A 22,895-nucleotide genomic window follows, 5' to 3' on the forward strand; every position below is an offset into this window, starting at 1 on the left:
GTTTAATACAAATTGCAAAAAAAAAAAAAATCTCCCGTTTGTCATGTCACGTAATTCACATGTAAGGTCATCCAGTTGTATGCTCACAAGAGGAAAAACTTGCATACGTTTTGCTAAAATATTGCTAAATAAATACTTCCAGAAAATGAGAGAAGTGCACACAAAGAAAACGCGTTCACATGGGAATGTGCTTTTGAATTAAAGACCCACCTAAGGCTTTTTCATTATACTGTATATAATTTATAATAGTAAGCTATTATAAGTGTATATTTAAATTATATTTACATTCTTTCTCTTAAGTTATCCTGTATTTTGTGTTCTACTTGTGAAAAAGTTAAAGAAAGAGGGGTTTTTCTGCTATTAAAGAGGAAGTATTGTTGTATAAAATCTTCTGAATGCTATCTCAATAATTTATATAAATGGGCTATTTGGGGTAATTTAAAGCTGATAAGAACTAAAAAGCCTCATAGAACTAGTTTAACTGTAACTCTAAAACTTATATGAAAGAGGTTTATACTGTATATGTGAACTATTTTTATAAAATGTAGAGACATTTCTGTGCAATATATTAAATTTGTTGTTTTTTTCTTATTATAAAGAGAAAGTGCAAGTGCAATCACCTATTTATAAAAAAATGAAAGTATACTGACATGGTAAAATACTGAGAAACATTCTTCAAAATATTTTCTTGTGACATTTTAGTAACATAATACAAACAAATAAAAACAAAACGCTTCCCTTCAATTTTTTGACCTCATTGTTTTCATTATTGTGCTGCTGGAAGCTGCAGTTTCCAAAGACAGTTGAGCACAAGCAGCAGGCAACCTTGAGCAGTATGCTAGTCCATCGTAGGTCATCCTTACATATCCCAGGGCATACAGCCTGTTTAGAGCTGCCAATTATATATGAAGAAACCAGAGTGTTTGATGGGAACAGAGAGAGGAAACATGCGCGCACACACAAACACACATACACAGAGGAAAAAAAAAGACAAAAACGCTTATAAAAATATACTGTATCAGGTTTTTAATGTGCTACATTAAGTGTAACTTCTGCTTCATTGTTGTGAGGCATCTCCACTTAGAATAATTTAGAATGTTCAATATTGTTATTTCTGGAATATATCCAAAATCTAGAAAATCATTTTCTTTTAAGTCGGTCTCACAATAGCATTCTAAATTCAGGTGATTAACTTTCATTTTTCAACCCAGGTCCTAACCTTGTTTAATATTAAAGTGACTCCCGAGGAATGAAGATGTTTGAAGCACACCACTAGAGGTGACAATGCAAAATGTAGCGTAGCTACATATGAAGAGTGCATTACAAATGGACCCACATTGAGCAAATAAACCTACACATTTGCTCTGGTTGATTGTGGAATTTTGTGTATGAGACAACAGCTTCCAGCAGCACACAAGACAAACTAATGTTTAAAATGCTGTGATGACACATTGGTCACAGGTCATTTTAAACATGTATACGCATTTGTTTATTTAGCATATAATGCACAAGTTTTCTCATCTCATACATAACAACATGATATGTTCTTATTACTTGAGTAGCAGTAGTAAAACAAGTCAGCTTCAGTTAAAAACAATTAATAAAATGTTGTGTGAAAAGATGAACCTAATCAGATTAGTACCTAAGTTAATAGAAGCCATGTTTGAACTCCATAGTGTGAAAGGGGCTATAGGCATACATGTCATGATATCTATAATAAACTGCCCATCAGTAAAAGACCCAGAAAAACAGCCAGGCTCCATGCTAAAAAATGGCCTGATTACATGATATAGGACTTTACAATTTTTTGATAAAAATTATTTTACATATTTTAAATAGTGTAATTAACTCCCATTAGACTAAATATCAAACAAAACTTTTGTCAGTGAGCCATATGACAGTTCATTCATCGGCAAGGAATAGTTTCTTCATTTTAGACAAGGCATCTCCTTTTCCGTCTTCCTTTCTTTGGAGTTCTTACCACTCTCTTCTTTTGAACCCGTTCATCTTTTGGCAATTGAGTACAGGATTCTAAATTTGTGCAACTAGACTGGACAGTGTACATTGTCTCATGCAAAGAATTCTGTTGAGAAGTAGCATGAAGGGCATCAGGTGGAAGGCTGGTAGCTTGGCAGCTAGTTGTGGCAGTCTGTCTCTCTAACATCTCCAGTAATTTGTGAAGCAAAAAGTTGTTCTGCTTAAGACTCTGCACCATTGCCTCATGTGAAGCAATTAGTCTCTCAGAAATGCAACTGAAGCTCTGCTTGAAACTGGTCAATGCCACCTCCACTCGATCCCCTAGATTAGAAGCTGCACTAGCCACATGACTTAAAGCATCCTGAAGGGTCTGGGACATCTCACTGAAATCTGAAGATGAACTCATTATATTATCTTTATTGAGAAGTACTTTGGGATCAAATCCAGGCATACCTGCTTCCACAAACTGAAGGGAGTGATGTTCGGGACTACTGGGTGTAGTTGTTCCATTTGGTAACGGTGACCTTGCTTCAGGAAAAGAGACAAGCATATTAGGAAGATAAGAAGAGTTTGGGGACACCCAATGATCCATAAGAATTGAAGAAGGTCCTGGCTTGACTTCAGCATTTCCATCCTCATCTAACACATCTACTGAAAAAAGTAAGATATTTCAATTAAAAATCCATCAGCTAATAGACTACTTCTTACTTACTGGAGATAAAATATAGCTTAACCATTTGCATTGTTACTGCATGTTCAAAACATGGCACAGGCCCAAGGCGCAATAAAGCCAAAATATTGCATACATTTAAGAAGTAATTAAAAGTCAAGCAAAATGACACCTTTTACTGGCTAACTAAAAAGATTGATCTCACCTGAAGAAGAGGCCTGAGTTGCCTCAAAAGCTTACATATTGTAATCTTTTTAGTTAGGCAATAAAAGGTGTCATTTTGCTTGACTTCTCATTACATCCATAATGGCTAACAGGGTATAACACCCAAATACTACATACATTTAAGAAAGAATCCTAGGTGGCATATAACCCACATCCAGCACAAACTTGTTTACTTTGTTTCTAAGTACTGGAAATATAAAAGCAGCAATTGTTGGTAAAACAAAAAGAGTTAAGTGTGTAATTTTTACTTTTTATCATTATACCTGTATTTATTGTTGATTCAATGAACATTTTACTGCAACATAGAATCCACTGGAACTTAGTAGATGTTGCATATCAGATTAGCACACTTAACATACACTACAACTGAAATAAGGCAACATTTTCCAAATGAATTAAATGATTACACCTGTAGATAACTTTATCTAGAATAGTATTAGTAATGTCATGAAGTTTGTTTTATGCTTAGATTGCACAGTTTGCTAATAAGACTGCATCTAGAGTACTGTGTGCAGTTCTGCGCACCATTCTATAAAAAATAATTTTGCAGCACTACGAGCTGTGCAGAGGACAATCAAGTGCATTCAAACATTAAAGGGAATGTCCTACTCTGACAGACTAAGGGAATTAAACCTGTTTAGTACTGAGTAGGGAATGCTGCTTGTGGCCTTAAGCAGGTGTTATATAGTATAACAACATAATTTTGGGACTGCAGGCACTATTTTTTAATGCTAGCTGCAATTTGCCTCTTCTACAGGATGTTAAGAAGTGAGGCCTTGAACTGCATATGAACTTGAAGATAAAATTTTACTCACAGATGTTTCGCATATATATAGCAACAACTGAGGGACTCTACTTTATAATTTTGTTCATAATTCAGTGTATTTATGTCTAAGTCAGTACATATTTTCTTTTGTTATTTTATCTCAGTTTGTAACTCTCCTTGAGGGAGAGAGAGACAGACTCCATACATGAGGACCCTAAAGCAGGGGTAGGCAACGTCGGTCCTGGTGAGCTGCAGTGGCTACAGGTTTTCATTCCAACCCAATTGCTTAATTAGAAAGCAATCATTGCCAATCTCAGACCTTATTTAATTTTATGGCTTGTTAGTCTGTGCAATGTAAGGCTCTTATATCGTAGATTTTTTTCCTTTCCAAAGATATCATCCAAATGATATGAAGCCTAAAACAGATCATTTTCAGTCTGTCACATTTTTCTATTAAGTGTTTTATTAAATCAATGTAATTGGAAAAAAGCTAGCTGGAGAACTGCTGGCTGCTTTGTCTTTTACATCTTATTGCTAATAAGGAGCAATTAAAACACTGAATGCAGCAGTTTAAGATTGAAATAAGCAATTAAGGTTGGAGAACCTTAACAAGCGAGACCACTAAAATGAAGCATTAAAATGTCACTTAAGCAATATGTGCTTCATCAGCAATAATTGAGTTCTCGTTAAGGAACTGGGTTGGAACAAAAACCTGCACATACTGCGGCTCACCAGGACCGACGTTGCCTACCCCTGCCCTAGAGGCATTGTCCATATGTCACTGTGACTTTGGAGTGAAGACATGCTGTTCCCACCTCTCTTTCCCTTACACAGATGTTTCCTTTAGTGCTGTTCTTTAGCTTTCATATTACAGAAATGACTATTTAAGCTTTTTAACTTTTAAAGAAGGGTTCATTTAGGACTTTACATCCAGACTTTGCCAGTATTCATTATACTTTATTAAATTTATACTTGTTGTTATTATTTATTTTTTACTGCTATTATTCTATTTTAATAAATACTGCTTTGCTTTAAATTTGTATACATTTCCAGCCCATCTTGAGTAAAGGAAGTAATAAAAGTAAACACAATACAAGAACCTAGTGTGAGTAAATTTCCACAACATTCCCACAGGTTTAGTGGATGATGAATGATGCCTTCAATACTTAGCAGCTCTGAATAGGAGTAATGTACTGTTTGTTGGTAAATGGCAATAACAGCCTTTTGCATCTATGGGGCACATTTCTGGTCTGCTTAAGTCCCTATGTGGAGTGCTGAGGAGTGATAGGCAGTGCAGGCATCACTCATAATCAGTGGTTTTAGTTGATAGGGTGAGTGTTTGTGTGTGTTTCTGAAAAAGTGCATTTAAGTTAGGGTGCAGAAGAGTAGGCCAAAAAATGGCAAATCTAGTAAGGCCCAGTCACCCCATGAAAATACACCAGTTGTTCAGTACTTGCAAAGGCACTTCGATAAAGTTAATCCAGCAGAATTCATTCAGTTTGATTAAACAACGAATTACATACTCAAGAACACCAGTGGAAATTAAGGGAAATCACACTTAGGACTGAATTCTGGAAACACATCTATACAAAGAGTTGCTGGAATCTTGAATAAACTATTGTGGCATATAGTAGAAGAAAAATCTTTGACAACTTTTAAAAGTATCCGGACAAGATATTGGGAAAACATAGCTAACCAAAAAAGTGTGATGAAGCAAATGGTCTCACCTCATTTGTCAGACTTCTTATGTTTTCATACAGACATGAATCCCTTCAGTTCAATGACTTATGTCATGATGCTTGCACACTGGTTTGAAACTGTTCTTTCAAGGCAAAGCCAATTAGTAGCCTAATAATACTCCAGGAAAATAGCCAATTAGCACAAATGTGTTGCGTGTGAGCAATATTAAGGACTTGCCTTTATTGAACTCAATACAAATTGGTGTTACTGTACCCAAAAGTTAAAGAAAAAAGGTATTCTAATTTTGTTTGCTCAACTATACTGTAAAGGGTCTGTGAAATCAAAATATTTATAGTTTACATTCCGTGGGAATTATATATAAATTAACTACAGACTTTGACATCTCCTAGTCTGATGATTTATGAAAGATTAAAAATGCACAAAAAGATTCAGAAGCATATGGTGTATCATGAAAAAAAAAATCCAGAATAAACGAAAGGGAGCTGACCTAAAGAGAAACTGCATGACAGCTGTCAAGTTCAAATCCTAGTGTGATATCAGTGTGGAGTTTGTATGTTTTTCCTGGGTTCATGTGGGTTTTCTCTAGATACTACAATTTCCTCTTACATCAAAAGATATGCAGGTTAGTTTTAGTATCAATAACAAGTTGGACAATAAATAAATTATATAATTATATAAAGTTAAGACAAACAATAAATAAGTTGGACAAACAATAAATTTACAAATGTGGCCTGCTGTGCACTAGTACCTCAGCCAGGGTTGTTTCCTGCATTCTTTCAAAACTACCAACCGAGACCAACTAGATAAAATCTTATTACTGCTATATGCATTTGATCAGAATCTTGATTTGCACTGAAGTCATATCTATTAACACTCTGTAAATATCCAGCTTCACTGCAACTTTTTTTTTTCTGGAAGTATATTAGATGTGATGAGCTTAGTTGACAACATGGTTAACAGTTGAACTTTTCAAAAATGAATCTTAAAATATACCCATATTTTCCATTTTCAGTTTTCAAGAAAAAAAGCACAAGTCTTTAATTGTAATGACATAAAAATCGGGGTCACTGAAAGTCAGAATCTATCTCAGCAGCAACATCAATGCAAGACAAGGAACCAACTCAGGACAGGGATTCAGTTCAGTGCAGGGCCCAGACACACACAAATCCTTAGTCACATATAAATGTTTATTTGCAAAGACATTGTACTGTTAACTTCATTATTATTTACTTTTTAATTACATCATTCTTTTGTAGTGAAGAACACATAACAATAACATTCATCTTGAAATCTTCAATGAATACTACTACATAATTATCTGTCTGGTTAAGAATTATGAAGAATTATGAAGAAATCCCTTACCTACGCGGTGGTGTGCTGGGGAGGCAGCATTAAGAAGAAAGACGCCTCACGCCTGGACAAACTGGTGAGGAAGGCAGGCTCTATTGTTGGCATGGAGCTGGACAGTTTGACATCTGTGGCAGAGCGATGTGCGCTCAGCAGGCTCCTATCAATTATGGAAAATCCACTGCATCCACTAAACAGTGTCATCTCTAGACAGAGGAGCAGCTTCAGCGACAGACTGCTGTCACTGTCCTGCTCCACTGACAGACTGAGGAGATCGTTCCTCCCCCAAACTATGCGACTCTTCAATTCCACCCGGGCGGGGGGGTGGGTGGGGGAATAGGTGTAAACGTTAACATTATATAAAGTTATTGTCTGTTTTTACCTGCATTATTATCAATCTTTAATTTAATATTGTTTTTTTGTATCAGTAAGGTGCTGCTAGAGTAAGTGAATTTCCCCTTGGGATTAATAAAGTATCTATCTATCTATCTATCTTATTTTACACTGTCAAATTATGATGACCCAATCCATCCAGCAATTTTCTAGACCAATTTATTTCATTGGTGCTTTGGGAGAACCCAGAGTGTATCATGTTAGCTTCACGCAAAAGGCAACACAACTCTAAATAGAATTTTAATTCATGGCAGATTGCATTTTTAAGTTGTGGATCAGTCTAACATGCATGTTTTAAGATCAGGGAGTAAACCAGAATACCAGGAGGAAGCCAAAGTTGGAGAACACACAGGAAGATCATACTAACTCCATAAAGGCATTGGCTGTGCCTGAAATTAGGAAGCCACTATGTCTCACACATTATGATCACCTGGAAGCAAATATATTTACTAAAAAATAGCTCATCGAGATTATGAAGTTCATGCACTAATACTCCTACTTGCCGGCCAACTGGCATTATACCCAACACTCAACCTTAACCCTGTGGGAGTCAACCTTTGAGTGATGAGTTGGTTCAGATGGATGTAGCAGCTGCAGGACTGACGGAGAGCCAAATGGGTACAACAGTTTTGCTGGAAATGACTAAAAGATGCCTCTGTTCTTCAAATCTGACTTCAATCCAGCGAGATCAAGGGCAGAGAGATTAAATGGCTAATGTTCCAAAACTCAGTAGTGAAATGGAAGCAATCCCAAGATACAATGCCAGTGCTAAGATAAGTCATTAAATTGAAAATAGGACTTTTGTGCAAGATCAGTAAAAGATGAAGGTTTAAATCTGAGGAACTGGCAGTCTAAAAGGACGGCAGCTATGGGACTGGTTAAAGTACAAGCTAGTTTTTGGGTGAGCCATGGAGTAAGATTTTCAAATTGCCTTGAAGAGTTTGCCGATATGATATCTGAATTGGCAAGACTGAAGTGGTGGATGAGACTAGAAATGTTGAATGCACTGGATATTGTGGGGGTGTTTTGGCTAACACATCTCTTCAGTGTTGTATGAAAGGTGGGGACAGTGCTACAGGGCTGGAAGACTGGAATGCTGCTCCCTATTGTTAGAAAGGGAGACACAAGTATGCTTTCAAGTTATTAAGGCGTCATATTCCTCTTTGGGAAAGCCTATGCCAGGTTATTGGAACAGAGACTCCATCCCATAGCTGAACCTAGATCTAAGAAAAACAATGCAGGTTCTGTTAAATTTGTGAAACAGTGGACTAACTCTATATTTCTGAAGTGTCATGGGAATTTACTAGTCATGTGTACAGGTACCTTCTGAAAATAAATAAAGATTATGACTGTATATCCAACAGTGTTTTGTGGAAGGTGATTCAAGAGTACTAGGTACTAGAAGCACTGATGTGTGCCATTCAGTCCCAGTATTTGCAGAGCAAGAGTATATAATTGAATTAACTCAACTTAGTGTCTTTGTGTCTTATTCACCTCAAGTAGCAGTGGTGAATATCCAGTAAGGAAACCTAAGGAACACAACTCTGCTTTTCTGTTTGTTTTAGAAAAGGTCCACAACTGAGTGTGATATAGTTGTGCAGAGACTCAGAATGGTTTGTTCTCTTTAAATATTGGGGGTGGGGCCTGAAGGATGGAGTAGTTTCCCTAAGCGAAGAAGTTCAATGACCTTGAGAGCCAAAATGCTGCTGGGCTCAATCTCCATGATGACAAATACAGAGTGACCTTGGAGCAGAACCACTGCTTCCCAAGACTGAGGGAAGGCTGTTGATGTGGTTTGGGCATGAAGTTAGAATAAATACCATCTTGGCACCTCTTATGGGAGTTGTGCAAGGGACGGACTACTGAGAGAAGAGCCAGGCAGGACCTAGGGTACACTAAATGCATTGTATCTCTCAGTTGGCCTGGCAGTGTTTGGGAATTCCGCAGAAGGTGTAGGAAGACATTGCTGAAGTTAGCTCAGGGTTGCTACCATGACCCTCATCATGAGAAGCAGAGTTAAAATAATAAGGAAAATGATGATGTAACAAAACTGAATATATGCAGTTCCCAGATTATCAATGTCCAAAAATTAAAAAAGGTTAGAGAAAGTAGTGTGTATAAATATTTATTTATCTATTTATTTATTGAAAGAGCTTCTGTAAAAAGCCAAATGTTCCCCCGAGGTATAAATGAAGTTTTGTCTATCTATCTAATAGTAGCAAGGAGATCATAGAAATTAAGTAAGCCCTAGGTAATTCCTAATATATCCACCTTAATAAAATGATATGTGTCTGTGTATCTTTGTGTTCATCCATCCATAGTAATGTATTTTGTAAAGCTTGTAATAATAAAATGCACTGTACAGTGATCCCCCGCCTATTGAGGAAGTTACGTTCCAGACCCATCAGTGATAGATGAAAATCCGCGATATAGAAAGACCATATAAATAAACATTTTTTTATAGTTTAAGCCTTAAAATCCCCCTCCCACACGCTTTAAACACATGTAAACTTAAAATTAAAACACACTTTGTAAATACTGTACATATGATATGTGGATACCGGGCTAAAGATATGAGTAACATAATAATAATAAAAATACAATAATAATAATGTAGCATACTGTCGATTCATTCAAGTTGTAATGGAGAGCCACATCCGCATAACGCTTTCCTTCCCTTCTTAGATGCTTGGGAGCCATCATAGGGCTTAAAACAAAACGAAAAGTTCACAAAAAGTTTGCTCACAACAATCGGAACCACGCTCGCTGTTCTTGCGAGATTACACCACGTTAGGAGCAGCCAATCAGAGCCCAAGAGAATGAAAATCCCGCTCAGATTGGTTGAGTCTCCTCTTTCAGCCAATAACGGGCCTTGTAAGAAATCATCTGGGTACTGTAACATGAAACTCTTTGTCTACCATAATGACTGCTGAAAACTGCATGCTTTGTTATGAATTGGCTGCAAAGTACACTACAAGTAGGATGCACTTATTGAATTTTTCCGAGATATAGCGGGGGTGCGATAGCTGAACCGCAATACGGGGGGGATCACTGTATTTGCCATTCCAACAGATGACGCATTATAAACACTTTACCATTATAGTTTTCTTGCTACACTGTCCACCAGTTTTCCAATATTTCTGCAGTATTGTCTAAAGGATTTGTATTTCTTTTGACTTTGTGTTTGAAACCTTTAATTCTCAGCTTAAGAGAATTTAAATGTAAAGAAATTTGTGTTTTTAACAGTGTACAGTAGGTACACTATCTTGTTTTACTTCTTTTATTAAAGCTGTGCTTCAGATTTTAAAACATTTAATTACTAAAAAATACGTACAAGTTTAAGTTTAGTAGATTAAGTTTTATAAACCTACCATTTATTATTTGGCCAGGTTGAAATCTTTCCTGAGTCCTAGAACACTGCTTGCTTTAGCAGCCAAACAGCTCCTGGTACTTCAATTACCTTCTCCTCTGCTTACAGCCTCCTTCCTACTACTAATACACAATATTTTATTTTTTAGACATAGACAAATCACACACCTGAAAGAAAGAATTTTGAACTCATGAACAAGCATTGGAAAACACACGCCTCTACATCAAATCCATTCCAATGGACAGTGCATCTCTCTTAATTTATCTTGTCAATCATCAGAAAATATAGTTTGTGTTTATCAATGACATTTTAGACACCACTGAATGTCAAAATGTTTGAAAAGCAGCAATACTAGCAGCTATCTCTGATTTACATGTTTACCTGTGTCAGCAGAGCTTCTAAGCCTTGAGGAAGCTGTCATTTCCAAGTCTGCAGTACAGTGAAAGGCATCGAGTCGGGACCTTGTCTGCCCTGTCCTCCCAAGCTGTGAGCTCATTCTTCCTGAAGGACAACATCTTCTCTGACGCAAGTCCAGTCGACCCCCACTACGCCTTTTGAGGTCATCCCAACGTTTCTTGACTTCACGCAAAGTTCTGCGGACACGGGAGACAGCATTGACTTTTTCCTGGATGCCTGCCCAGATCCTTTCACGTTCTCGACGTCGCAGCCGACCGTTCTGACTAAACAGCTCTGCTTCAAAGCGTGTCACTTCGCTCACCAGGACCTCCAACTCTGCTCCACTGAAACGAGATTTCCTCTTTCCTGAGCCATCATTACCAATATGATCTGAAAATACCAGAGTGTGTGCATTATTGTTGCTAGATATTATAAAATAAAAAAAAAATACATAAAGCAATAGTCTCCTACAAAGTCAACATTTTAAACGACATTTCCCCAATACAAATACAGTGTTATTGGCAAATACAGTGGCACAGTTTTGTAAAAAATAAACTAGCTTTTCTGTTTCTGTCTGGCTTCAGAGAAAAACAGCAGGTACACCTACACATCATGACAAATATTTGCCATTATTCCTTAGTTGTGCTTATAAGTTGCAAAAAATGTAAAAATAAGCCTTTTTCTTTGAAGGTATTTGACAAACGCTGACATGGCTGGCAACACTGACTTTAGAATACAGACTGGAAGAGTGGAAATCTGTGCAAAATTTTTCAACTTCTCATACACTAATTGCAGTTTATCACAGGTCAGAAAAAAGGTCCCGGAAGCCCAGATCATATGCAATGTTAATTCAACACAAACCAAAAATACTGTTTTGGTCTTTTCTTATATGTCCATAAATATAATCACAGGGTAAATTTTACTTGTGAAAATTACTGCAGGGCGGCACGGTGGCGCAGTGGTAGCGCTGCTGCCTCGCAGTTAGGAGACCTGGGTTCGCTTCCCGGGTCCACCCTGCGTGGAGTTTGCATGTTCTCCCCGTGTCTGCGTGGGTTTCCTCCGGGCACTCCGGTTTCCTCCCACAGTCCAAAGACATGCAGGTTAGGTGGATTGGCGATTCTAAATTGGCCCTAGTATGTGCTTGGTGTGTGGGTGTGTTTGTGTGTGTCCTGCGGTGGGTTGGCACCCTGCCCGGGATTGGTTCCCTGCCTTGTGCCCTGTGTTGGCTGGGATTGGCTCCAGCAGACCCCTGTGACCCTGTGTTCGGATTCAGTGGGTTGGAAAATGGATGGATGGATGAAATTACTGCAGCTCTTACATAAAAAATAACCAGTCACACTTTTAAAAGCAGTGGCTACTTTACTGTTTAACTATTTGGAATATTTATTCCAAACTTGCTAGGCAAAAATAATAATGGGAAATTATTTTTATTGTATTGCAAAGGATGAAAAGCTAAGGATGATTCACCAACTCCAAACAACTATTCTCTTCACAATTCCCTAATATTAACATTACCTGCTCCTTTCAGAAAAAATATACTTTGAGAAATACTACTTAAAATACACAAGGATACATTAACTTATAAACTTAAATAAATGAAAGCTTTTGAAATTGCAGTCATGCAATATCAGCAGTCCACTCATTTTATCTGCTGTTAATTCTTTTACCCATCTGCTCTTCTTAGAAATATAATACACGGTTTTTCCTTACTTTGCTCCAAATGTGATGGTGCTGCACGAGTTTCAAGAATGTAACCAGGCTCCACCACACTGGGGTGAACTACCACAACATTGAATGGCAATGCACCTCTCCCAATGGTACTCCCAACCTCAGTGTCTTCTCCTTTGACAAAGGCTCCAACTGTTCCATGACTGCTGTCTCCAAAAGCATCCTGATCCATGCCTGGAGATTCCACTTTGATATGTACAGGAGATGACCTCTCATGAAGATGTCCCTCTAGATTATAATTAGACATGGCTGTAAGAAACCAAGAAAGCGATTACAATGGAATTTACCATACCTTTGTTGCTTTCCAAACAGTAAAAAAGTAGTTTGAATAATCAAAAATGAGAAGTGTTGTAAGTAGCTATTTAAATATTGCTCTTGCAACCATATTAGTTGCATCTACAATATAGCTTGAAATATATAGAAAAGTCGATTGTAATCAAGTGTGAGCCACACATTTACTGTAGATTCTCATGAAGAGTTAACAGAAATCTAGATATATCTAATGAAGTAGAATTAATCAATAGAAATGTGTGAACAAACTGTTTCATTAAATGCTGAAGACCTCCAGGGAACTGTTTATTTTGAAATTGTTTACTTTCAGAATAGACAGTGAAACACACCAAAGCTATATTTAATTTGAAAAATAAAAATAAGGAAATGAGGCTGAAATCATTTTATCTTTTGTATAAAAAACATTGTCTTTGGCATGAGCATTGTCACGACAAAAATACATCATAACAATACATGAGTCAAGGTGCAGTAATAATTTTGATTTTACTATGTTTTGTAAGGATGAAATCAAATCCTAGTGGGTAAAATGTGTAATTCTGTTAAACTTACTAAGGAAATTCCTTCAATCAATTCATCTGTTTATTATTATTTTTTCATTGTGTATATGGATTTCAATTATTAACAGTCTGCACCGAAAGCCTGAGGATACTGGCAGGACACACTGGAATATATGGGTGGTACCTTGTAAAATGAGCAATAACGTGTTGGGGCTCTCATATGAGCCAAGAAATTATGCTGTGTTTATATATATATATATATATATATATACAGTATATATATATATGAAAAAATTCTAAGGCCTACATGTATGATGTCCATGACATCTGAACAACATTAAAAACTTTTATAAAGTGCTGTGAAAATGAATTTCCCCTTCCCGATTTGTAATATCAGGAAAAAAAAAAAAATCAGGAAGGAGACCATACATCATGTACGTTTGGCTGCACATGACTAACATCACTGTCAAGTTTGCTGATGATACATCAGAGGTTGGTCTGATGTCCAACAACAATAACCAGGTTTATCTGGATGAAGTGGAGAGTCTGTCACACCTGAATATCAGCAAGACAAATGAATTGATTGTTGAGTCTGGGTGAAACAAACCGAGGCATTGCCACCTTCTCAGTTTTAACAACACTCAGGTGGAGAGGGTGGAAAGTTTCTCTGTACTCACATCACAGAGGGCCTGACCTGGTCGAAACACATTGACATCTTGGTGTAGAAGGCACAACAACAACTTTACCACCTCAGAAATTTTAGGCTGCCCTCACAGATACTAAATATTTCTATGTATCCACCATTGAAGGCACCCTAACAGGAAGTATTATACTGCCTGGTTTGGAAAACTGCTTGCAGCAAGAACACAAGTCTCTGGGGAGAGTTGTGTGGTCAGCTGAACGCAGTATGGGGTGTTCACTCCCAAACCTCTGAAAAATCTACACCAAGCAGTGCTGGACCAGGGCAAAGAAAATTACGAGAGATACCAGTCATCCCAATAATTGCCTGTTCTCTGTGCTGCACTCAGGAAAATGATACCGCTGCCTGAAGACCAGTTCAGAGAGACTGAGGAGGAGTTTCTGTCCATAGTCGATACACATCTGAAATGAGGACAGTGCCTAGAGTGATTCCTTATTGTCAATTCTCATATGATTATATTGAATAATTTATTTATGTATTATATATTTTCACAATATTAATATAATGCACACTATTACTGTATTTGTACATAATAATACATGCATAGCTGTGTATTTATTCTTTACTGTCTTTTTATATTCTTATTTCAAAGCACAGTCTTGGAGTTCAATAGATCAGCCACACCACATGCACTTCTGAACAGGTCATCCACCTGAAGCTAAGCATGTTCAGGCCCGGAGTGCAGTGACTGGGACATTGTGCTGTAAAAATGGTGCCATCATTCGGGTGAGACCTAAAATCGAGGTCCTGACTCTCTATGGTCATAAAAGATCTGATCCCTGGGTCTCCTTCATAAAGAGCAGGGTGTATCCCGATGTCCTGGCTGAAACTGACCTCCATGGCCTGGTCATTCTGGCCCCCTAATCACCCCGTCTCTGACTAGCTATATGTCACACTACTTCACCACCTAATACCTAATGTGTGGTGATCATACTGGCACAAAAATGGCTGCTGTTGCATTATCCAGGAGTGTGCTACACATACGTGATGGCTGAAGTGGCTTCTCAACCACTATGTAATGAGAAAGCAAGAAAGGTGTAATATAAATGTAAAGAATTATTATTATTAACTAAGCTTTTCTCTACATAATGTTCCTTGTGTATAAGTGTATGTATAAAATTTGATTTGTGTTGCATACTGTTTGATTCTGAAATCCTGATAAGTTCTATTAATCTGTTTTTAGAAAAAGAATAATTACGTGGTAACTATATAACACCATATCATTTCTTTTTTAAAAAATAACCTTTTTTCCTTGTTCTATGTCACGCATGTGCGTCCAAGGGTCACCTTTCAAACTTATCAGATGTAACTGCCACCATCCCATGACACAAGGGCGCACTGTCATTAATTGTACCATTTCTTTTTACACCCACAGCCCCAAGAAGATGCTCAATTAGGGCAACTCACTTCACCCCTTCCAGTTCAAGGACTAGAAGACCAAGACACTCCCAGAAGGTGGTGTCTTATTTTGGGAAGAGCATAAAGCCAGACAGAACTCCCACCTAAGTAATGACTGCTCTTCAGAGCTACCTGGGCATTTATTTGGAGGCCCTACATCCAAACAACTGTCCTTTTTGTTCTTTTTTGCGCCATTAGGCATTTGCTTGATTTGCGTTGCTGGCACTGTTGTTAAAAGGGGAAAACGATTGGCACCCTCACATATTTTTGGACTTGTGTGTTTCCTTGCTTGATTACATCTTGTAGAGCATTTTTGCAGCTCAAAACACATACACTTTATGTTAATGAAACTATGAAACTCTTACAGGATGTCTGTGAACGCTGTCTCTTTAGGATGAAGGTAATGAGGGTTTTCACATGGGGTTTCTTCAATGCAAAATTCTTAAGGCCAAGCTGTGTGTGATAAATAGAAAGAGGGCCCCCCTTATAGGAGATGCATGCTTCTTGGTTTTCTTGTTTCTCTTTGATTATATCAGATTTTGTTTAGACACAACATTCAAAATCTGCCTTTGCATGAGGTTTAAGTCAGTCATTAGGTGATTTTGTCATCTATTAAGAGAGAGAATTATACCAGCCACTTCATATGTCTAAAAGGGAGGATGAAGCAGTCATAATGGGACTTTTTACATTTCAAATTAAAAAGGCTGCACGTTTCCCCCATGACAACAGAAGCCATTTAATCAAAAATACAAACAGGCTGTTCCTGAAAATAAAGTGCAAAGAAAAGATGTCACTCAATGTTGCATTTTGCACAGACAATAATGAAAAAAAATGCAATTCACAATTGAATACCACTTTGAATATTCAAATGACCATAGTTTGTAGCTTACCAGAGAAGTTCACTTTCATTAGCTTCTAGCTAAGTGTTTCATATCACATGTTTTCCTCCTTTTAACACTGCAAACACCAAAATGAATACAATTGTTTAACCTAAATATGGAATGAGTATTTTGTAATTGAATGTTTGTAGCCATTACAATGTTTGCTGTTGCCATCACTTCTCTTACAGTATATTGAATATTGACTTACACACTATATCTGTTCTCATAGAAGGGAAGAAAATATTCAGTACGTCATCATTGTAACTCTTTCTTTTCAATTCATGTCCAAGGTCTTTGAAATTCCAGCTTACAAAGTTTAATGAAAGATTTTTTTTTTCTGAAAAATCATATTCTCTCACAAGTTTAAAAAATGTTGATGCTACATGGATTTCAAACAATTTAAAACTTTCCCCCTTCATTTGTATAGTTGTTTTTCCCCTACCTTGCTCCCATAGATGGTGTGTCACTAGCTGACAGTGTCTGGGCTTGCGAGTGTCCTGATAAAAACAAGATCCAGGCCTTTAATGACCTCTTGGGCACAGCCATCAGCAGTGTGTCTGTCTCTGGAGAGAGTGTCGACCTTGTTGAGAGGTTTACTTACCTCTGCAGTGGCATTCTTGTCTCTGTTGACTCTTCCTATGAGGACAGCAGATGGATTGGGAGAGCATGGAGGGATCATGAGGTCGCTGGAAAGGGGTGTGTGGCACTCCTGATATCTATGCAAAAAGGACGAAGGTCCAAGTCTTTAGAGTCCTGGTGCTTCCTACTTTGCTATATGGTTGTGAGACATGGACACTATCCAGTGAAATGAGATAAACAGTGGACTCCTTTGGTAATGTGTCTCTTTGGAGAATCCTTGGGTACCGCTGGTTTGACTTTGTGTCAAACGAGCGGTTGCTCATGGAGTCCTGAATGAGGCACATTACCTGCATTGTGAGGGAGCATCAGTTACAGCACTACGGCCATGTGGCGTGATTCCCCAAGGGTGATCCGGCTCACAGGATCCTCATTGTTGAGGACCCAAGCAGCTGGACTAGGTCAAGGGTAGGCCCACATAACACATGGCTGCGGCAGATAGATGGTCATTTCCAGAGGTTGGGACTGGACTGCAAGTCTGCCTGGTAGGATATCAACCAGGATCCTGAGCTGTTTCATCGTGTGGTGGGTGCGGCAACATGCTGTGCCAGTGCATGTTCCCTAACCTGACGAGCGAAGATGGCGGCTTCAGCATTTTTAAGATTCAGAAAGCTTTGTAAGATGTTAGATATCTCCTGAACTAATAAAGACATTTAAATAATCCAAAAAAAATATTTTTTTTCTCAGCATAAACCAAGGATTCTTTACACTGACCATATGCTCTGAAATCAATCACATTCTTTTCTGTAAAGTCCTTTAAATATTGAAGACAAAGATATTAATTTTTACTCTGTGATTTTTCAAGCAGCACAGAAAAGGTATATAAAGTTGTTATTCATAATGTAGAGATCTTGTTACACAAAAAACAAACAAATTAAAATTGTGAAAATGGCTACTCCTTCGTGGATTTCCACTCCTCCAAAGTTGAGAAAAATGTAATTGTCACAATTTATGAGATCTCATCTCTCTGGTGGGCAAAAAAAAAAAAAAAATCAGATTTCTTTATGTACACCATCATCTTCTGTATTATATTAATCCACCCACCCACAAATGGTGTGTTCAGCCTAGTTTTATATAGGAACTGATAGGTCATAAAAACAATTTTGGCTATCGGTATATACATGACACTGTTTTAAACAAGTAATAACATATAACAGTCAATAGCCTTAAAAAACATATGAATACGCAGACTCAGTAAAAGGTATGTAAACAAAGTGTTTAGACTACTGAGTGTATCTCATTAAGATTTTCTTCCAATTTGTATATTTTGCAAGAACATGGAGTACACAACTCGAAAACTACAGTTTTTGGCCACCAAGCAAGTATACAAATCAATGGGCAAAATTTCACATTAAAAAAAAAAATCATGCAGTACACTATTTACATGAACCTTGATGAAATGACCCGCCTTTTTTTAATTTATTTTCGATTATCCCTAATTGTTGACAAGTTTAAAATTCTGAACCGTCCACTATGTGATTCAGGATAAAAGTGACTGAGAAGAGTTCCCTGCCTCATTACGTCTCCTCAGACACCTACACTCTAAAATCATCAATCCATTCTTGAGCCAGCTTCATTTCATAATCTGATTATGGTTTATAAACAATTGTACTGTAAATATGTACTTGTACATCATTTTGTGATATTATTCAATATAAAAGCCCCTATAAAAATGTGGTTTACCATTGGACAAATTATGAGCAGATGCAAGTACAAGTTGTTATTTATTTATTTATTTTTATTTCGCCTTATACAATTTCTTGTATTAGGAACTTGTTAGTTTTTGCATACCCCTTGGGGTCAGAGTGCAGGGTCAGCCATTGTACAGCGCCCCTGGAGCAATTTCTGGTTAAGGGTCTTGCTCAAGGACCCAGCAGAGTAGGATCCCTAAATGAAATAGCTGGAATGAAAACAAGAGAATAAAAATATACACTGTTATCCATGATGTCTGACCTTAACTTAATCTCCAAGAAAAAGTAATACACTATTCATAAAATATAACTCTAAAGACTGATATCAAAAGTAACTCATTTTAATGATAAAAAGTATGCCTGTACATAAAGAAAAATAAGACTTTGGAATGAACAAAATCAACAGCAAAATTCTGCTAAACCAGGAATCTGATGTTTTAAAACCACTGCCTTTGGGGCTATTCAATAAACCTTGAGCAAAACTAGGCAATGTGTCAAGCTACAACGGCAGGTCGCACTTTCTTTCATTTCCAAGACCAGAGATACCTTATAATGCTATTCTCTAGTCTTAAAACATTAAACTTTATTTTGCTCAAGTCCTCTTTATCATCTTCAGAAAGTAGATAGATTTTATTTTCCTCGGTAAATACGTAAGTACTCACCCTTGTGTCTCGTTTGAATATGTTTTCAGGGGTGATCAGTGCATCCTTCTGTTATTTATTACGTTCAACTTGCCGCCTGACCAAGGATAAGTTACGTCTGGTTTACAAATTCATCAGTAAGGCTGTGAATGTTCTTCCGCAACCGATGGTGTAAGTTTTCCTCTGATTTATATAAAATACAGGAATCTGCAACTAAATGGACATATAGTCAGTGGGTGACATGGCTAGTATGAACCCACATAATTGGTTGAATTGAAAATTAAATACTCAGAACTGACAAAGTGATGGTTGGATCGAAAGCACTGAACACTCATTTGAATAAGCAACGTCAAATGAGCAGGAAGTACAAGAGTGTCTTGTCGGACTTTATTTTTGTTTTCTAAAAATCCGTCAGTCGGGCCCAGTCCTGCCTACCGATACGGCATCATCGCCTATCGCCTGGGAAGCATGTGGACAGTACCACCGGTCAACACTAACGGAAAAGACACTTATCGAGCCTTGTGCTAAGCCGATCATTTCTTTTAAGTGCTAGTTTTTAATCGGATTAATATTCATACCTTTGTACAGGAAGGCATTTTTTAATGTCAGAGATTACAAATAGTGTATGCCTGCTATTTACGCAGCCTATAAAACACACAGCACTTGCGTTGTTTTATGAAGTGTCGTACCTCTAAACATTCCTGAAGGATACGTGAATGGCGCTGGGCGCCTGTCACACACTTGTCACATCCAGACACACGTCAGGCCTAATCATAAAAGCCCAGTATGTCACGGTAGACACTTACCTGGCCACCCGAACAGCATACATAAGCCAGCACCCTTTGCAGGTTTCGCGACGTGAAGCTGTTTGAACAAGACGAAAAGATGCGACGCTGTGCTGTGACGTCACGAGGTGGCGATGGGGAGGGTGCTGTTAGCGCGTGGGACTGCAGCGCGCTCCGGGGCCTCGAGCCAAACGCGCCACTGCGTGCAGCGGGGTTAGCTCGCGTCACACACTCTGTCCAAAACAGGCCTCTGGCTGTCGACTTTTATGATGCACAGGCGACTCTGCCAGCACCGCACACCTGGCGCAGATTGCCATTGCGCCTGCCAGGGAAAAGCTGCACCACTGGACTCGGTCCTGGAGGAGGCGCTGTAGCTTCAGACTTTCGTTGCAGCCACCCAAGCAACATTCGGCAAGCACTAGTCGTGTCGAAGAATGGTAGTCCGTTTGACTGCAAGTGAAGTAAGTCCCTTAAAAATTCTTTCGTCTAAAAAAAAGATGTGAAAATCATAACTTTCTTAAGAAGCCAATAAAACTCAATACTTTCTTTGACGATCCTTCAGAAATTCGCTTCTGTTCTATGGCCCTGTTCGTCAAATAAAGTAAGCAACCCAAGGCAGCGTAGATCACATGCGAAGTTCAGCTTTAGTAGGCAATACCTAAAACCACATGCACAGTAAGTAAATGGTAAGCATTTATGTAATGTATGCTTTTGCTTTAAATGTTATTATCATCATTCAGCTATAATAGAATACCTTAAAAAGTACAGAATGAAAGTGACCAAAAGTAAATGAATCCATTCATAACATTTTCAAAAAAAAATGTTACGTCAGTTTATCAATTTGAGGAGACTGAATTACTAGCAAAATAACTTGTAATCCATACAACAATGCAACATTAAATATTATACAGTATATATTTTAAGCATAAAAACACTATAGCCCTGGAACTATAATGGCCAAGTAGCTTCAAACTGTTAGGTGAAACATCCATCCATTTTCGTAGCCCACGGTCACATACGTGTGCATAGGGATCATCGGATCGTATTGGAAAAACTCCCAAAATTTATCAGTACCACACCGCGGCCGGAGGGGGTGCTGTTGCTAACAATTGGTCCTTTCTTCGCCACTGCTCCGACCTGTTCTCCTGAAGACGGCACCAAACCCCGCCTCTTCCAGGCTCGGTCCGATATATGCCGGCGATCAGATGGAAGTAGGTTGTCATTTGAACCCTTGAATGCCTTATGTGAAATAACTCTCAACTAATTTAAGTTTCTGTCGACAAGAATATCGGTGAAACTTGGATCAGTCCCTCTATTCGTGCCACCTACTTCATTAAACAGAGTTTCACTATATTGGTTCCCCAACTGTTTGCACCTGTGCGTCTCACATTTGTCACACTGTTTATCCAGGACAAGATCACAGAGAAAAAAGAGCACAGCAAGGCAGGTACAATCCCTGGACAGGGAGCCAGACCATCGCTGGGGGAAAACATACACAAGTGTGCCCACACACATGGGCCAGTTTAACAATGCTAATTCACCTAACCTGCATAGAGAGAATTGCCTGACAATTTATATTGTGTATTTTTAATTAAAATGTTTTCTGTATATTCTTAGCATCTACATATTCTATTTTAATACAGCATATAATTAAATTTTTTAAATATAAAAATTCTTACTTCTGTACCTGGTTAATTTCATGACTAGTGATATTTGGTTGCTGAAATTTGAGTGTCTGCCGCAGTAATTGACATTTCAACAAAGCAGCGATCGTGGTGTTGAGGTGAAAAAGAAACAAGCAAGCCTTTCTAAAAATACTAAACAATCAATGTGCCAGTGAAGATGTATCTTATACAGACAGACATTATAGTGAAGAGTTGCATATTTATATTAAAAATGCACACATATTAAAATAATACATCTTAAAATATCCATTTAATGAAGAACTATAAGTGCTTCTACTGTACGAAAGGTAATATTATGCTAAAAAGTTATTTGCACTGAAAACATAAGAAAGTTACACATAAGAAATTTCTTGTCATAGACAAAGGAATACAGTACTTGCTTTTTAATTTTTGCAGTGTAGAAATAATTTTTGCCTATTTCATCTGAAAGGTGTTATTATATGTAAAGGAAAATGAATTTTTGTAGAGTATTGAGGCAGAACATACAAGAAAAAAAGTTACATACCTGAAAGCTGGAGTGCATTAGGGGAAGACATCTTAGAACAACTAAGAAAATGGTGCTTAACAATTTCCAAGAATGTATATTGTTTCCTTAATATTTGTAGAGGGTTGTGATTTTATATTTCATGTTCTTTTAAATTGTCAAAACATTATAGACAATGCCTTATATTTTAATTTAAACCTGAAGAAATAATAAGTTCTTTTCTTGTATGTAAAATTTTTGACCTCTGAAAGAAGTTTTTTTAACTACAGACAGAGGATGTACTAGTAGAGGCAAAAGACAGAAGGCTAAACTAGCAAAAATAAAACTCACTCGCGCAGAAAAGGCAGTCCACCAAGATGAACTTTAAATGGTAAATTTGTAGTTTTTTGGACTTCCCGGGCACACAATCAAAGCTCTTGCGCCATTGATTATCTTTGTGTATGCTCATCTCATAGACATGTACCGATATCATTTGTCAGAGTGACATTGTACAAAGAGGGGCTTGGGGTGTTGACCTTGGTGCTGGCAAAGTTTAAATCTCATAAGCTTAATGTGAAAGTATTCTTTCTATCATTCTATTAACTTGAACAGATAAATCAGGAAGGAGGAGAAGTAGAAAGAAGACAACCATGC

At 37.7% G+C, this 22,895-nt stretch overlaps 1 protein-coding gene across 3 annotated transcripts; it reads right to left on the bottom strand.

The window, feature by feature from the left end:
- Positions 1 to 1,009: 1,009 nt before the first annotated feature.
- LOC114667257 (uncharacterized) lies at positions 1,010 to 20,486 on the bottom strand. 3 transcript variants are annotated; one of them, XM_028822495.2, is made up of 5 exons: positions 20,115 to 20,483; positions 19,330 to 19,521; positions 12,556 to 12,822; positions 10,831 to 11,235; positions 1,010 to 2,628 (listed from the first exon to the last, which is right to left on the bottom strand). In XM_028822495.2, exons 3-5 carry the CDS (start codon positions 12,818 to 12,820, stop codon positions 1,934 to 1,936), a joined length of 1,365 nt encoding a protein of 454 aa, XP_028678328.1. In that variant the 5' UTR covers positions 12,821 to 12,822; positions 19,330 to 19,521; positions 20,115 to 20,483; the 3' UTR covers positions 1,010 to 1,933. The 3 variants fall into 3 exon arrangements, with proteins under 3 accessions (XP_028678328.1, XP_051776427.1, XP_028678327.1); XM_051920467.1 differs by lacking the exon at positions 19,330 to 19,521 and having other exon boundaries at positions 1,010 to 2,625; positions 20,115 to 20,486; XM_028822494.2 differs by lacking the exon at positions 19,330 to 19,521 and having other exon boundaries at positions 20,115 to 20,484.
- Between the last annotated feature and the right edge of the window lie 2,409 nt (positions 20,487 to 22,895).

The sequence above is a fragment of the Erpetoichthys calabaricus genome, chromosome 17 (genome assembly GCF_900747795.2).
Source record: "Erpetoichthys calabaricus chromosome 17, fErpCal1.3, whole genome shotgun sequence".
NCBI classification, from domain to species: domain Eukaryota; kingdom Metazoa; phylum Chordata; class Cladistia; order Polypteriformes; family Polypteridae; genus Erpetoichthys; species Erpetoichthys calabaricus.

Bases quoted from the DNA above. Each gene is read 5' to 3' on its own strand.
- LOC114667257 (XM_028822494.2), bottom strand. The intron at 11,236-12,555 runs GTAAGGAAAAAC...TGGTATTTTCAG, and splicing joins ACCATCACATTTGGAGCAAA to ATCATATTGGTAATGATGGC. The intron at 2,629-10,830 runs GTAAACATGTAA...TACTTTTTTCAG, and splicing joins TAGAAGCTCTGCTGACACAG to TAGATGTGTTAGATGAGGAT.